We start from the raw sequence: 15005 nt of genomic DNA, 5'->3' as shown, positions 1-15005 counted from the left end.
GAATATTCATGATGGTCTCAGAGAGCCAAATTTTGTTTAAGTGATATTTCTAGTTGTATACAGTTCTATCCCTCATCTTCCGTCACCCAACCTAATACTACTGGGTTGAAGTTCCTCAACATATTATGAAGGTTCGACAAGTCACATACCATTCTTGAGGTGACTACAGTTGATAGAAGGGCTTTCAAAACCGTGTGACTACCTGAAAGTATGTAAATGTGAGTTCCACTCATTATACATCATACATATGTACATATGTGCTTATCATCCACATACTCAGTCCTGTCATAAGTTCTGTTACAAGTTAAGCCCGTTATAGATATAAAACTATAATACTTTTTGACGTGATAACGTCTTATAATTCGATGTAGCCGGCTGCACGCACCAAAAAATGCGTCGTTATCTTGCTCATGCGGCGTTACCTTGCTTGAATTGCAAGCGGGAGCGCGGAACGAACGACAAAGAGGCACAATCGGCTCCCTCGTTCGGCAACGTTCGACATCTGGCTCTGTCCTACTTGAGTGAGCATATATATGTACGTATATGCGCATATGTATATAAATTCACATACTTGTATTTGCATATGCCTTCTTCCTGTGTGCATGGTAATGAACCATTTCTCTGTTGAGAATAGGACGATGATAGAAAAAGTAAGAAATGAAAGGGAGTGTCCCGAGTGTAAAGTGTCTTGAAAAAGGCAAATCGATGATGGTACCTCTTAGTGTTGTTGACTTATTAACGTCTGATGCACAATCGAAATTGAAGATATCTTTCATGAATTTGATTAATGTTTTGTAATTTTTCACGTTTGTGTAAATGTAACTTGATCAATTACATTGCGATTCCATTTACCTCTTCCTCTATATATATACAAAATATGTATCAAACAAATAAAATTAAAATTTTCTTTTGAAAAATACAACCATTCTTTCAGTATTTTCTTATGACGTTGTCACGTTAAACTATCTTCAGTAAACCGACTTTACAGACAACCTCTTTTTTAATGTAGTTATTTCTGTTTATTATGAATTTTAAAATAAATATAGATATTAAAACAAAATGTTTAGTTTTCATTCTAAATAGTCATTATTAGCTTTCACACTAGCCTTCAACCAATTAGGCCATTCAGCTTTGCGCAAGGTGTCCATAGATATTGCCGTTGCAGCTTGAACCAAAGATTTTTTGAGACTGTCCAAATTTCTGTGAAGTCTTTGGCAGGCCATGTTCTCCAATTGTGACCACAAACTGTAGTCCAATGGATTCAGATAAGCACTTCCAGATGGCTAATCTTCTGCGGCTATGAACCCAGAAATGTTTTTTTTAGCCACTGCTGATTGGTTTTTGCTTATGGGCTGGAGGGGAATCTTACTGGAAGATCCGACGCTCTCCTTTGAAGAGAGTACTGCTCAACTGCTTCAGCACGCTTTCTGAGACATCCACCTAACATAGTTCTGTCCCGGTCTTAACCTCTTTTTCGCAGAAATGAAAAGATGTAACGCCTTTACGAGACACCCCCTACCAAACCATTACGGAAGTTGGATGGTCACCACGCTGAATCATTGGAACACAACTTTTTGCATCTTTAGTAGTTTCAGCATAGATTTTGTTGCTTTTCTATTAAAAACTTCTACGACAGTGACACTTTTCTCATCTTTTAAAAGAATATTTTCATGGCGTTGAGTGCGTGCTACGTGCTACTGAAGAAGATGCTTGCACCTATCGAGCCTAATTTTTTTCACGCTAGTTGTCATAAGATGTTCAGTTGAGCGACGGAAGGCTTTGTGGATCGATACATTCACTTCTCTGAACATTGTTTTCTGCTTTCTGAGGGGATTTCTGCGAATTCTTTCTCGAACGGCTTTTATTACTGCACTGGTTGGAACCACGCGAGAACGGCCATTTCTTGTTCTGTCTTGCACTTCAGACGTTTGGGAAAAACGATTCATCGTGCGGTCTCGAATATTACGATTTTTCAGCAATTCGTAAATCCCATTTGCATTTTTACCACATTTTTGTAATGCAATCACTGTAATGCGATTTTCCTTAGCTCCCCATCCCATTATTAAAAAGCGAAATTTGCAACGAAACTGATTATAATTTATGACTCGATAACACTGTGCGACAATTTTGGGGTCATCAAAATCAAACCACACCGGACCTTTTTTTTCTGAAAATATACCTATTCAATAGCAAAACCCTCGCTGTGTTTTTAAAAATTAGCTCGATTTTTTTTTTTTATAGCGTTTTGAAGTTTTCTATTTTCATGAGATTTTGGAGTTTTACCTGTACGCTAAATTTGACTTATAAATCGACCTTTGTTTGATTTAATCGATTTATTTTGTCATAGCTTGATGCAGAAATTTCGTACATGTACAAATAAACTTATTTTGAGAAGAACCTATATCTCAATACGCAATTTTGAATACCAAAATTTCGAAAAATTGTATATTTTTACCATTTTTTACTGTAATTATGAAAATAATTTTATACGTAACCACCCGTTATACACATTTTCAGATTTTTCTATTTTTGCTAGTATTTTTTCCAGATACGGTTTTCCAATGAATATTGGATGTAACAAAATGTGATCGTGAGTAGTGAAAAGCAAGATTGGTCTCACAAGACTTTTAGCCTGTTAAGTACATAGAAAAGTGGCTAGCACACATTCCAAAATAAAAAGTATAAAGAAGATTGTAGTCTGTCTTATCAGGAAATGTTTGTTTTAGAAATTCCAAAATTTGTTCCCAACGATTTTACCTGTTCTAAGAAGAAAATGAAGGAAAATGGAGTAACCAGGAGGAAAAAGAATATGAGGTAGAAGAAGAAGAGACAGACATGGAATTCTTTACTGATGAATCTGATTACTCTGATAATGATGATGTTGAAATTCAATCATTGTCGAAAAGAGCTCATCTCTAAGGTTTTAGTACGTAAAAATTCTTTATTTTAATAAAAAAAAAAAAATTATAAGAATTCAAGTCTATATTCTTTTTACTTAATCTATTTAATATTTTTACCTACAGAGTTTTTAGATATTTAAAAAAAAATTTAAAGCAGAGTATAAAAAAAATATTTTTATGAAGAAAAATCTTGTTAAAAATTTATTTTTTTAGAAAATAACAAACTTAAAGTTCAGTTTTATGTTTTTATCTTATAAATGACTTTTTTAGCACATTTTGCAACATTTTTGCTAGAAGAAATAGTGAGAAATTTTAATTATTTTCATAATTACAGTAAAAAATGGTAAAAACATACAATTTTTCGAAATTTTGGTATTCAAAATTGCGTATTGAGAAATAGGTTCTTCTCAAAATAAGTTTATTTGTACATGTACGAAATTTCTGCATCAAGCTATGACAAAATAAATCGATTAAATCAAACAAAGGTCGATTTATAAGTCAAATTTAGCGTACAGGTAAAACTCCAAAATCTCATGAAAATAGGAAACTTCAAAACGCAATAAAAAAAAAATCGAGCTAACTTTTAAAAACCGAGCGAGGGTTTTGCTATTGAATAGGTATATTTTCAGAAAAAAAAGGTCCGGTGCGGTTTGATTTTTGATGTCGCACTGTGTAATGCGTACGAACAAAAAGAAAAATAATTAACCTTTTTTCTGAGAATATGTTTTCGCTGTATGTCTTGTAAAATTTGTCACAGAATTTATGGCAAGACTTTGTACATACATACAGCGATGAAATTTATGGAAAATTCGTGTTCTAAAATAAATGCTTTAAAAGTTGTTCCCCTCACTAGCAGAAGAAGGGCGATAGGCCTTTACACTTTTATAACTTAAAGCATTACTATTCCTCACTACTCCGGCCTACAGCAATTTAACCGTTAACTAATAGCATGAGAGCTTCCTTCAGCGAAACGTATACTCTTCATGTATAACATTTCCACATATTTCTATCATTAATTATGTATCTGGCGTGGGCTGGATCAGATTTTCAATCAAATAAAGGCCCCTGGGACATACAAATGAACGCTGTAAACATATTCTCACTCACAAATGTAAATTCGAATACCTATAAACATCTACATATACACCGCCTCCTACTCCCACGTGCACACAGTCCATCTTCTGAACCATATAAGTACTCTTAGACACCACACACACTTACAAAGAGACATGCATTCATATAAAAGTACACTTGCACATATTTTCGAATTTAATATCACTGATTATATCACTGGTAGTATTACATATGACTGTAAACGAAGCCATTGCGCGTTACATACCTTGACAACTTGTTAATGGCTGTTTTCCTCATTAATACTGAATTAATTGAGATCGCAAGTAAGTTGAGGCCACCAACGTCGCCGCCACCGGTGGAGTTGAAGATGGCATTAAAAGCGCATCCGCGTGTTAAGCAGCCACAACAATCAGCAAAGCCGGTTGCAGCAAAGACGATAATATGTTGTAATCCCGACGATGAACAGTGAGTGTTGAGTGCGTTCAATGCCACGACGAGACGAACCAGACGCAGCATTGCCAAATAGTAAATTAAATAAGTGCATGTAGTAAATTGAAAGTGAATATGGAAATGAAATAAATCACAAATTAATTATAAAAATTCCACTTTAATATTATTTTCATAAAAAGAAATTAAATTTTCGCAACTCGTACATGCAAACTTTGACTGCATTTTTTTTTAATGTACTTTTGCAACCACCGTTCATACTTACCGATATTCTCCAATTGGCCTGGTGTACCCCAGCCACCCGCTGCTGCAATGCCTGCACCGCCACCCAGGCTACCGACCGCAGCTGTAGAGGCTTGGGCTTGTGCAGCTGCTGAGCCAGGTGCTGGCGGCACATAGTCGCCACCATCAATTACTACGCCATCAATGCTTGGCCCAAAGGCGAAACCGAAATCTGGCTGACGTATGGGCACACCCAGCAGCTGCTCCAGCGTCTTGTCGCGCAGACATTTCATGAGATGTGCATGCGGCAAGTCGGGCGCACAATTCACATGATGCGCAACGATGGCTGCATACTTGGCGGGATTGCTGACTAGAGACCAAGGCGCCAATCCGGAGCCGGACATGAGTATGGCGCGGTTGAAGAGCAGGCCTGCAGGAAGTGGAAGTAATTAGTTGCTGTTGGTTTTTGTAGTTTTTATTTTTTTATTTTTGTAATATCCCATATTTTTGTTTGGTATTTCATACCTTCCGGCACGGCCAGCGATGAAATAAGAAAATGCACACACGCTGCTCCCGTGCCATGACCGGCTAGTGTAATACTTTGCGGATCACCACCGAAGGCAGCGATATTCTCCTTTAGCCAGTGCAGCGCAGCAATAATATCCATTAGGCCATAGTTGGCTGGCAGTTTTGAGTAGCGATCGGTGTTTGCGTTTAGGAAGCCTTGTGTGAAAAAGATATTCAACCAAATTAGTTTCTTAAAGACAGGGATTTGTGAGAATAAAGTATGCTTAGAATAATTTGTCAAAGATGAAAAATCGAAAGTTTGGTGGGTTTATTAGTAGACTTTTTGTGGCCACTATCAGTGTTATGAATAGATTTATTACTAATGATAGTTACAAGTTTGTGGAACAACAGACGCACGCAACAAATAGGAGGAGAAGCTAGACCAAACACTACGACGGCCATATAGGATGCATGCTTCAATTAAAGAGTGTTTTTTTTAGAGGTTAGGTTTTCAAGATGAAATAAAACGTATATAATTTAATGTTATGGCCAAGAATTTAGCTTTATTATAAAGATAAGGGTTTGCCATTATGTTTTAAAAATGATTTCGGGCAAGTGGCCGCCGCGGTTGGCTCGAATAAATTCCAGCCGAGAGGCCCAATTTTCGACCACTTTTTGCAGCAATTGGGGCCGTATGTCAGCAATAAGGCGCCGAATATTCTCTTCCAAGACGTCAATCGTCTCGGGCTTATCTGCGTAGACAAGCGACTTCACATAGCCCCACAAGAAATAGTCCACGGCGCGAGATAATGCGCTCACCAAAAGTTTCCTTCAATAAATCGATTGTTGCGTTGGCTGTATGGCATGTAGCGCCGTCTTGTTGGAACCAAAGGTCGTCCACATCAACATCGTCCAATTCAGGCAGGAAAAAGTCATTAATTATGGCTCTATAGCGCTCTCCATTGCCTGTAACATTATGGCCGGCTTCATTTTTAAAGAAATATGGACCAATGATTCCCTCTGCCCATAGAGCACACCAAACAGTGACTTTTTGAGGATATAACGGCGTCTCAACAATGGCTTGTGGATTATGTTCACTCCAAATGCGACAATTTTGCTTATTGACATACCCATTCAACCAAAAGTGAGCTTCATCGCTGAAAAAAAATTTCTTCGATGCGTCGCGCGAACCGAACCATTATTTTCGTAATAAATTTGCACGATTTGCAAACGTTGTTCAGGTGTAAGTCTATTCATTATGAAATGGCAAACCAAACTGAGCATAAATCAAGTGACAAAAAGACCATCTACGAAAAAAGTAGTGCCAACTTGAAAACCTAACCTCTAAAAAAACACCCTTTATATGCATATTAGGGCGGATCGATTTAAAAATCGCTCATTTCTCTGTGAAAATCGTATTCTAGGGATGAAAATAAGAAACTTTGCCGAAGGAACCATGCCCGTAAAACGAATTCTGATGTCCCCCAATTTGGGTCGAACGAAAAATCCCACTTTGACCCATTTAGAGTGCTCCAATAGAGTCCAAATGTATGACCGACCCCCACTAACTTTGGACGGCTGATGCACCCCACTCCCCTGGGGGGTTCCCATACAATCATTTCAAAATATCACCATTTTTGACCTTTACATGAGAAAAGAAACTAAAAAGAAACATGAGGCCATGGATTTTTCAATGTTGGAACTTTGTTCACCTCACTTCTGTTTAGTTTCATAACATATATGAATAGGATATGAAATAAAAATAATTCTAAAACAATATTTTCTTTAAATTTAGATTTTGAATAAGCTCACGCTATTTCCAAAAGAACTTACACAAATAACCTTCCAAATGAACTCCGTTTTATGCGAAACTAGAATAACAGTTTTGCTTTAAGTGAAATATTTTTTCACAGTTTACGCTGTCTGGCTACAAAATATTTGAATTGTCATGCGGAAAGTGCATGTTTAGAATTTACTCAGAGTACATATGTGTGCACTTATGTATGTACACACGTGGTCAAAATAATAGGAGCGCGAAAAATAACTAACTTTTAAATATTTTTGCTTTTTTTAGACTCTATTCATTTTGCGTTTAAAGACATTTTATCATAATTCAATCCCCCAAAATTTGTATAAAACTCTCAAAGATTTGAGAAATTTAAAAAATTGTCATCAAAATTTAAACAACTTTTCTCGAAAACTTCCAGTTTGTCAGTTGCAGGACGGTCATTTATCGCCTTGATTCCTAAAATTTTTTTGCTGAAAGTATTGGATGATTTCTTCGAGCATTCGTTATATGGAGAAAATGCTCAATCTCATACGTTGTTCAGAATTTTCTTCCATTTCAAGCACTTATCCAGAAGTACTTTATATGAAATGAAATGCTCAATATCGCAGCAGAAAAAAGCTCTTAAAATTCCATGCAATTTTTGAGAACTTGCTCTTTGCGTTACTAAAGTACAGGGTCTGGCACTCGAAGTGTAACCTATTACAGACCGCTCGCACGGACATCAGCAGTATGTTAGTTGGCTAAATTATAGTCCAGAGTATTGTTTACAAGCGCACGGAAGCGATTGGCCGAGAGTAAACGCGAAAAAAGAAAATCAGTAATAGATTTCAAACGTTACAATGATACTGGTAGCATCGCGAAACGTCGTGGAGGGGGTCATCAAAAGACTGCAACGTCACGTGAAATGGTTCAAAAAGTGAAGAAGCGATTTGAGTAGTGAAGAAACAATCAAATGACGAAAGAACTGAAAATATCTGACCATGGCATTCGCCGCATTCTGAAAAATGATTACAAAGTCAAACCTTACAAGATCCAAAAGGAGAATGGACTCACACCAAAGCAGCAAAAAGTCAGACTGGAGAGAGCGAAGGAGTTGCTTCGCTTGGTCAAAAGCGGTCAATTTTCGTGTTCCGAACATTGTATTTTCTGACGAGAAATTTTTTCAAGTTGAGCAATTCGTAAGAGTATTCTGGAGGTTGCTTTGAAGCCGTGGGCAGTCAAACATTTCAGTGGCAGGTCATGGACGTTTCAACAGGACAGTATCACAAAGCTTGAGTGAACCAAGAATGGTTAAAAAACAACGTTTCGAACTTGATAACGTCAACATAATGGCTCTGAAATTCACCAGACGTGAATCCGATGGATTATTCCCTTTGGGTTACTTTGAAGAGCAAAATCCGAACTAAAAGATTTACCAGTCTCGAGTCGTTGAAAAAAACCATTGTTCACGCGTGGGACAAAATATGTACCTGCAAGACACATTCGGGCAGCTTGCGATTCGCTTATGGACCATCTTAGGACCATACTTAAAGCTAAAGGTGGTCATATCGAGCAAAAGTAAATTGATTCTTAATTTTGTATTATTTTCACACATTGTTTACTTTGAACTGAATGGAAGTAATTTTCCTAACTACTAATATGGTCCTTTTAATGGGTTACATTTCTAGTGCTGGGCTCTGTCGTTTTTGTTACCCAATGCTCTATACTTTTATAGAACCATGAAATAAAATTAAATACAAAATAAAAAGTTGAAACTTGATAATTTGTCGCGTTCCTATTATTTTGAACACAGCTGTATTTAGGTGTTTGCATTTAGGTCAACATTGTGTTGATGCTGTGCGGATGCGCTCACTCATGTTTATCCCGTGTTGGACTGCCGCTTAAATGCGCTAAAGCTTAAACCATTTACATATGCGGAACACGTTAGCGTTTGGACAGAGGCTTGCAGATTCTATCAAATGCTTAGCGAACTTATGGGCATCCATATGCATGTGGGAATGTGTGGGCCAGACTCCAGGAACTTAAACGCTAGCGTAGATGTTTTTTTTTTATTTTTTTGTTTTTGTCATCAGTGCACCTGCAAGCATGCTGCAAAACAGGTAAACAAGTGCATATTTGGCTTTGTCGCAACCACTTGCCACTTGCCACATGCAATGTGCAAATTTTGTTTTAGCAAATCTGTACCGTAGAGGTGTAAAGGAATGAATTTATGTACATATACAGGATTTTTTCCGCCCTCACTTTGTTTGAACGCAGTAGTTGTGTACATGAGTGCGTGCGTGTTTGTGTTGGTTGGTAGATATATGTTGACTCGTGTTCATGTAGTTGCATTTGGTAGTTACTACTTTGGATTCTGTCTGAATTTTCGATGCGACAAACTCGCTCACAGCCGCTTAACTGATAGTGCGTTTTAGCATGCAAGGCGTTTGCCTTGCAATACGGCGGCACCGCGCCGCTCCGACCTTCTAAAAACGAAATTCATTTAAATTTTTAAATGAAAAATTTCATTTACTTTTATGGCCAACATTCACATTTGTTCGCATAGTGGGCGGAAACAATTTGAATTGCTATGCTGAGCAGTGCAAATGAGCAGTTTGGTTGGCTGGTTGGTTGACTGGTTGGTTGGTTGGTTCGTCGGTTGATTGTGGGGTGTCTCATGAAAAATTCATAAAAGCAAAAGTTGCGTTTATAAATTCAACAGCAGCTACACACTAACGGCAGCCGCAATAGTGGCATTGCAACATAACCAACTTCAACACCAGAACCAGCAAATTTACACACACACACACAAAAACGCACTTGCCAACGATAAAGGCAGCAATAGCATTGCTTTGCTGGGAAGTGTATTTCGTATGCAAATTAGGAAACAAATGAATATTACGTAGAGCTACGTACGAAGCTAAATAATAGTCAAGGTTTTTTCTCATTTAATGAGTGGATGTACCCTGCAGTTTAACCTGCTAGTTTGGTCGATTTGCTTGAATCAGTTAGTCTCATTTTTTTAAATTGCTCTGCGAACCTAAAATGGTGTTTTTATAGAAAGATTTTTCTTAGCAGAAGTGCAGAAATGTCACCAAAACTGGTATTTTCAATGCGAAGTTGCCCCACGAAACGTCAACTGTAAGTTAATTCTCCAGTGTCATAATATTTAACTATCTAGTCAGCCACTGTAACAGCATTTTACGAGTGAATGAACTATTTTAGACACAAAAGCTCTAGTCCAGTTTGGGATGAAAATCACCAGTTTCCGACTAGTTAAGGAAAATAAATAAAAGTCTCGAAAGGGCTTCAGTATGAATTAAAACAAGTACAAAAAATTAACTCTTTTAATTTATTGCTTCTCTTAGTCTCAGTTTCCTAAGGGGTTACATGGGTTTCGTCTGGTAAAAAAAGGCCTATTCTCAATATTTTTTTTTTCTATGTAAAAAATTATTTATTTCATTCAAACTTTTTTCTGTCTTATAGATACATATCTAAAGAATAATTTCTGAAATTTTCAAAAAAAAAAAAATTAAAACTCCTTCGGTGACCCCTCGAAAAAAAGGTGCGTCCGCGTTGTCAGCATAACTCCTGACCGGCTCATCAAAAATGAAAAAACAAAAATAAGTGCTTTAGTTAAGACCACAAACTCGAGCTTGAACGAAGGAAAGAAAAAACAAGTAAAAATTGGAATTTTGGCAGACATTTTTGCAAAAAAATGAAAATTTCGGCCAAATTTGCTTGACATTTTGCTTTTTTTAAATAGTTGTAATTGAAAAAACAAAAAAAAAAAACAAAATCCTTCGTTCAAGCACGAGTAACCCCTTAAAAGAAAATTAAAAACTTTATAAAAATTAAATAATTATTCTGTTTTTCAGATTCACATTCCTCAATAAATAACTTACCAGTCTACGCATCAGTATTACACTACTTCGTGAACTAGTTTAAAATAGACACACAAAAAATGAGTCTAGTTTATGGCGTAAATCACCAGTTTCGGCTTAGTTAAAATAAATAAATGAAAACTGTTAAATTGAAGTTCCCAAAGCTGTTATTATGAATTAAAAAAAAATTAAACGAAACTCTTTTCTATTTTAATTTTTTTTTACCTTAGCTTGGCTCTATTGGCATGCAAAATACACATTTCATGAAACTATTATTAAAATTCTGTTATTTAAAATTCATATTGCCCTACGAGTTACTAACGGGTGGTTAAGTTTCAAGGGCCGGTGTTGATTTTAAATAAAATACAATTTTTTTTTTTAATTACTGTCATTTTTCTTTATTATGATAATACTGGTATGGCTTAATTACGTATAGAACAAAATATTGCCCAAATGGCCGCCGCAGCCTTGGCGGCACACCTTCATCCGATGCTCCAAATTTTCGATGACGCTGAGGCATAATTGAGGTTCTATGCCGTTAATGTGCCGAATTATCTCATCCTTTAGCTCTTGAGTTGTTGCTGGCTTATCGACGTACACCTTTTCTTTCAAATAACCCCAAAGAAAGAAGTTCAACGGTGTCGTTGACGTTTAGGTGTGGTTCACATTCAATGCATCAGTATTACACTACTTAGTCAACTAATTTATAATAGACTCAAAGAACTCTAGTCGAGATTCGGTTGAAAATCATCAGTTTCGGATGAGTTTAAAAATAAATAAAATTTGCTTAAAAGCGTTTCATAAGCATTTTTGTATGAATTATGGCAACTACATAAAATTCTTTTTTCGTCTTCATTTTTTGGATTTTATTTAATCCTTTCGCATCCGATTTTTTCTTGCTTCGACTTGAATTTTTTGAGTTATAATCGTGTTATAATTATCCTATATTTGACATGTCTACATAAGATTTCGAGTCCCCACATATATTTGGTTGCGCGCTGTAGCAACTACTTCTGAGCGCATTTCGAGAATAGCAAAATCGCAACAGTGTTTCCATGCATGTCTGCAATTCGTCAGAGCGATTCACTTAGCCCCGTCCTTTTCAATGTTGTGATGGAGCATAAAATTAATGAGGCTACACTGAAGTATCCCCATATTATGCTATGCGGACGACGCTGTTCGAATAGCCAACTCAGAAGATGACCTATAGTGTCCAGTATAGTACACCAACTTGTAGTCACTGCAAAAATATTTAGTATTGAAGTTTCGACTGAAAAGACAAGCAGCTTATATACCTATGTATATATATATAATTGACGCGTACACCCTTATTAGTGGTGTGCGTCTTGATGTTGTTCCACAAATGGAGGGACCTACAGTTTTAAGCCGACTCCGAATGGCAGATAGTTTTTTATGAGGAGCCTTTTCATGGCAGAAATACACTCGGAGGTTTGCCATTGACTGCCGAGGGGCGACCTCTATTACAAAAATGTGTTTTCTTAATTTAGGAGTTTCACCGAGATTCGAAACTACGTTCTCTCTATAAATTCCGAATGGTAGTCACACACCAAACCATTCGGCTACGGCATCTTAGTCATATCAAAAAATCCAATAAGATGCAAACTGAAAATAGATAGCATTGTTACTGAACAAGAGGTGAAGTTTAAATACCTCCGGCTGGAAATCTCCAGTGACCGCAACATTATTAAGAAAGTGCTAGAGAGACGTGCTCAAGGAGGCAAGGTATCAGAATGCCTTAGAGACATAATATGGAAGAATAAGTACTTAAGAACGGAAGGTATAATTCCAATGTACAAATCTGTAATAAGACTCCTTCTGACGTATGGAGCAAAAGTGTGAGATGAAAATGCAAAAACAAAGCATATGCTACGCACTACAGAAATGCAAGTTCTACGATCCATCGCAAAAAATTAAGCAATATGCGACGGGCAATATTGGACAGATATTGAAAATTCGTCAGTTCTGATACCATACAGGTTGAAGGAGAAGGAAGGGAAGAAAGGCCGAAAGTTATTGACACTGTTAAGCTTGTAAGAACTAGAAGACGAGCTTGGAAGGACCATATACATATATACGGATTGTTAGAGATTCTAAACCAAAGGCAAGACGTTCACTGCGAAGACTTCCGAAACGATTGAAGAAGAGCTCGATATCTACGTTTTTATAATATTTTATTTTTATTTTATTATATTGGATTTGCGATTTTAAAGAATTTTAGTTTTACTCGAGTAGTCAAATGTAATTTATATTGCCAGAAGCTTACAAAAAAAGACAAAGAAGAAGGATAATAATATTTATATGCAACGCTTACTGAAAGCTATCGACTTTAAATTTTTTGTTATAATTATATAATAATAATATAAAAAAAATTTCTTGCCGAATTCTGGAAAAATTTTCCGCCAACACTGCAGCAGTTTTTTAAAAATTAATTTGCCAGCTAACTCACAAATGAGTCAATATTCGATCACACTTAATAGTAGCATACAAATGTGAGTACTGTTATTGTTACGGTTCACCGAATAGAAACAAATAGGTAGAATGCTGATGGTAAGCCTATAAATATGCGAAATTGTACCTAGGCAGTGTTGTGGTCGGTTGGGTTATAAACAATTTTTACACATTTCATTAAATATAAATTTAAATGCAGCTATTCAAAATACTTTTGCCTTTTTTGTTTGAGGAGTCTAGACACTCTTTTATATGATAGTATTTCTTTCGATTAATTGCACATACAAACTCTAATAGAGAAATATTTTGCATAAACCTGTAACTGGTCGTTTTGCAACTAGTACAAAACTAGTCACTTTCGGACTAGTATAACTTCTTCCACCCTATATCAGTTCACGAACTGGAAGTAAGTAGTTTGAATTTTTACTGCACGGTACAAGTAAGCTGGAGCGCGTATATTTATGCATAACTGTGCAGTTACATTAGCACCACTCCACTGTGCCATTGCAATCTGTGCGCTAATTGTGCTTTTTAATAAAGTGCGCATTACATATACGTGTACATATACAAATTTGCATAAATTTTTAAGTGCAGTCCAATGCAGGCGTACTTAAAATATACATTTAGAAATATGTGAGAAAAAGTGCAAATGTAGCGCGAGCATTGAAAATTTATGAATGTTATGTTTTAGGTTCCGTTTCAACTTGTTTCTAAATAATTTATTTAATTAACGTCTTATTTGTACTTGTGTAAAGTAAGAATTAGGTTGGGGAATAAGTGCGTAGCGTTTTTATGGAATACTTTTATTTAAACAAAAACAAATAATTTATCAATATGTTAATCTATACTATAAAGGTGAATGTCTGTACGTTGTCCGCGCATCACTACGAAACGACAACACCAAATGACGTAAAAATGTTTATACATTCATATTTTCACCCAATAGCATATTTTTATGATGGAACTCCCTTCCAGCAGCCCCCAGGCCGCGCCACCGCTCTCATTCGTCACTAATTCTATGAAATTTTTGTTTGTAATTCTTTTATATAAGTTAAGCAAGTTATATTGCTTATAAAATAAAACAACATTTTGTTTCAATTAAATAGTATTTATTAACTTTATTATTTAACTTTAACAACACTTTGTTTTAATTAAATACATAACTTTATTTATTAAGTTGACTTTATTACTTAAGTTGACTCTGCAGCGTAACAAGAACTGCCGCGTATCAAGAACTACCGCGTATCAAGAACTGAACTGAACTGGACTGGCTTCGGCAGGCAATGATACCGCCTTTTATACCCTCGCGATCTCCTGTAAGTGTTGTTGCGCGAAAAAGGACGCTTGGACTCTACCGCTAGCAACACAATTGTGTTGTTGCATGCGCATGACAAGTGGTACCGCTGGCCTGCCTACCAAGCATGTCAACCATACGTTGCTATGCAATCGTTGGATTACTAGAGCAGGCAAGCACCGTTGTGTTATGGGCAACCTACCCAACGCGACGCTGCTAGGGCAGGCGCAATGCATTGATCGAGCTGTTGTCATGCAGTTGCTCTGCATGCTAGGCTCACGCATGTGGTGTTGCTATGCAGTCGGTGGTTAGTTGGGCCAGACAACAACTGTTGTGTTTTGGTCTGCCTGCCTAACATCCTGTTGCCAAGCCAAGCGCAAGCAGTGATCACTGTTTGTTGTTATGCAGCGGGTTGTTTTGTGAAGCCAGGCGAGAGTCCC

The 15005-nt window shown here is 36.7% G+C and overlaps 1 protein-coding gene across 1 annotated transcript in view; it reads right to left on the bottom strand.

Annotated features, from left to right (window-relative positions):
• The window catches only part of LOC129252848 (neuroligin-4, X-linked), a 112788-nt gene that overhangs the window by 69479 nt on the left and 28304 nt on the right, over positions 1-15005 (bottom strand). Inside the window, exons 3-5 of the mRNA XM_054890985.1 lie at positions 5169-5366; positions 4687-5073; positions 4240-4276 (exon numbers count right to left, since the gene is read on the bottom strand). Of these exons, the coding sequence (XP_054746960.1) occupies positions 4240-4276; positions 4687-5073; positions 5169-5366 (622 nt within the window). The remainder of the gene's footprint in view (positions 1-4239; positions 4277-4686; positions 5074-5168; positions 5367-15005) is intronic.

Source organism: Anastrepha obliqua, chromosome 1 (assembly GCF_027943255.1).
Source record: "Anastrepha obliqua isolate idAnaObli1 chromosome 1, idAnaObli1_1.0, whole genome shotgun sequence".
Taxonomy (NCBI): Eukaryota; Metazoa; Arthropoda; class Insecta; order Diptera; family Tephritidae; genus Anastrepha; species Anastrepha obliqua.
This window is presented reverse-complemented; position numbering and strand designations above follow the sequence as displayed.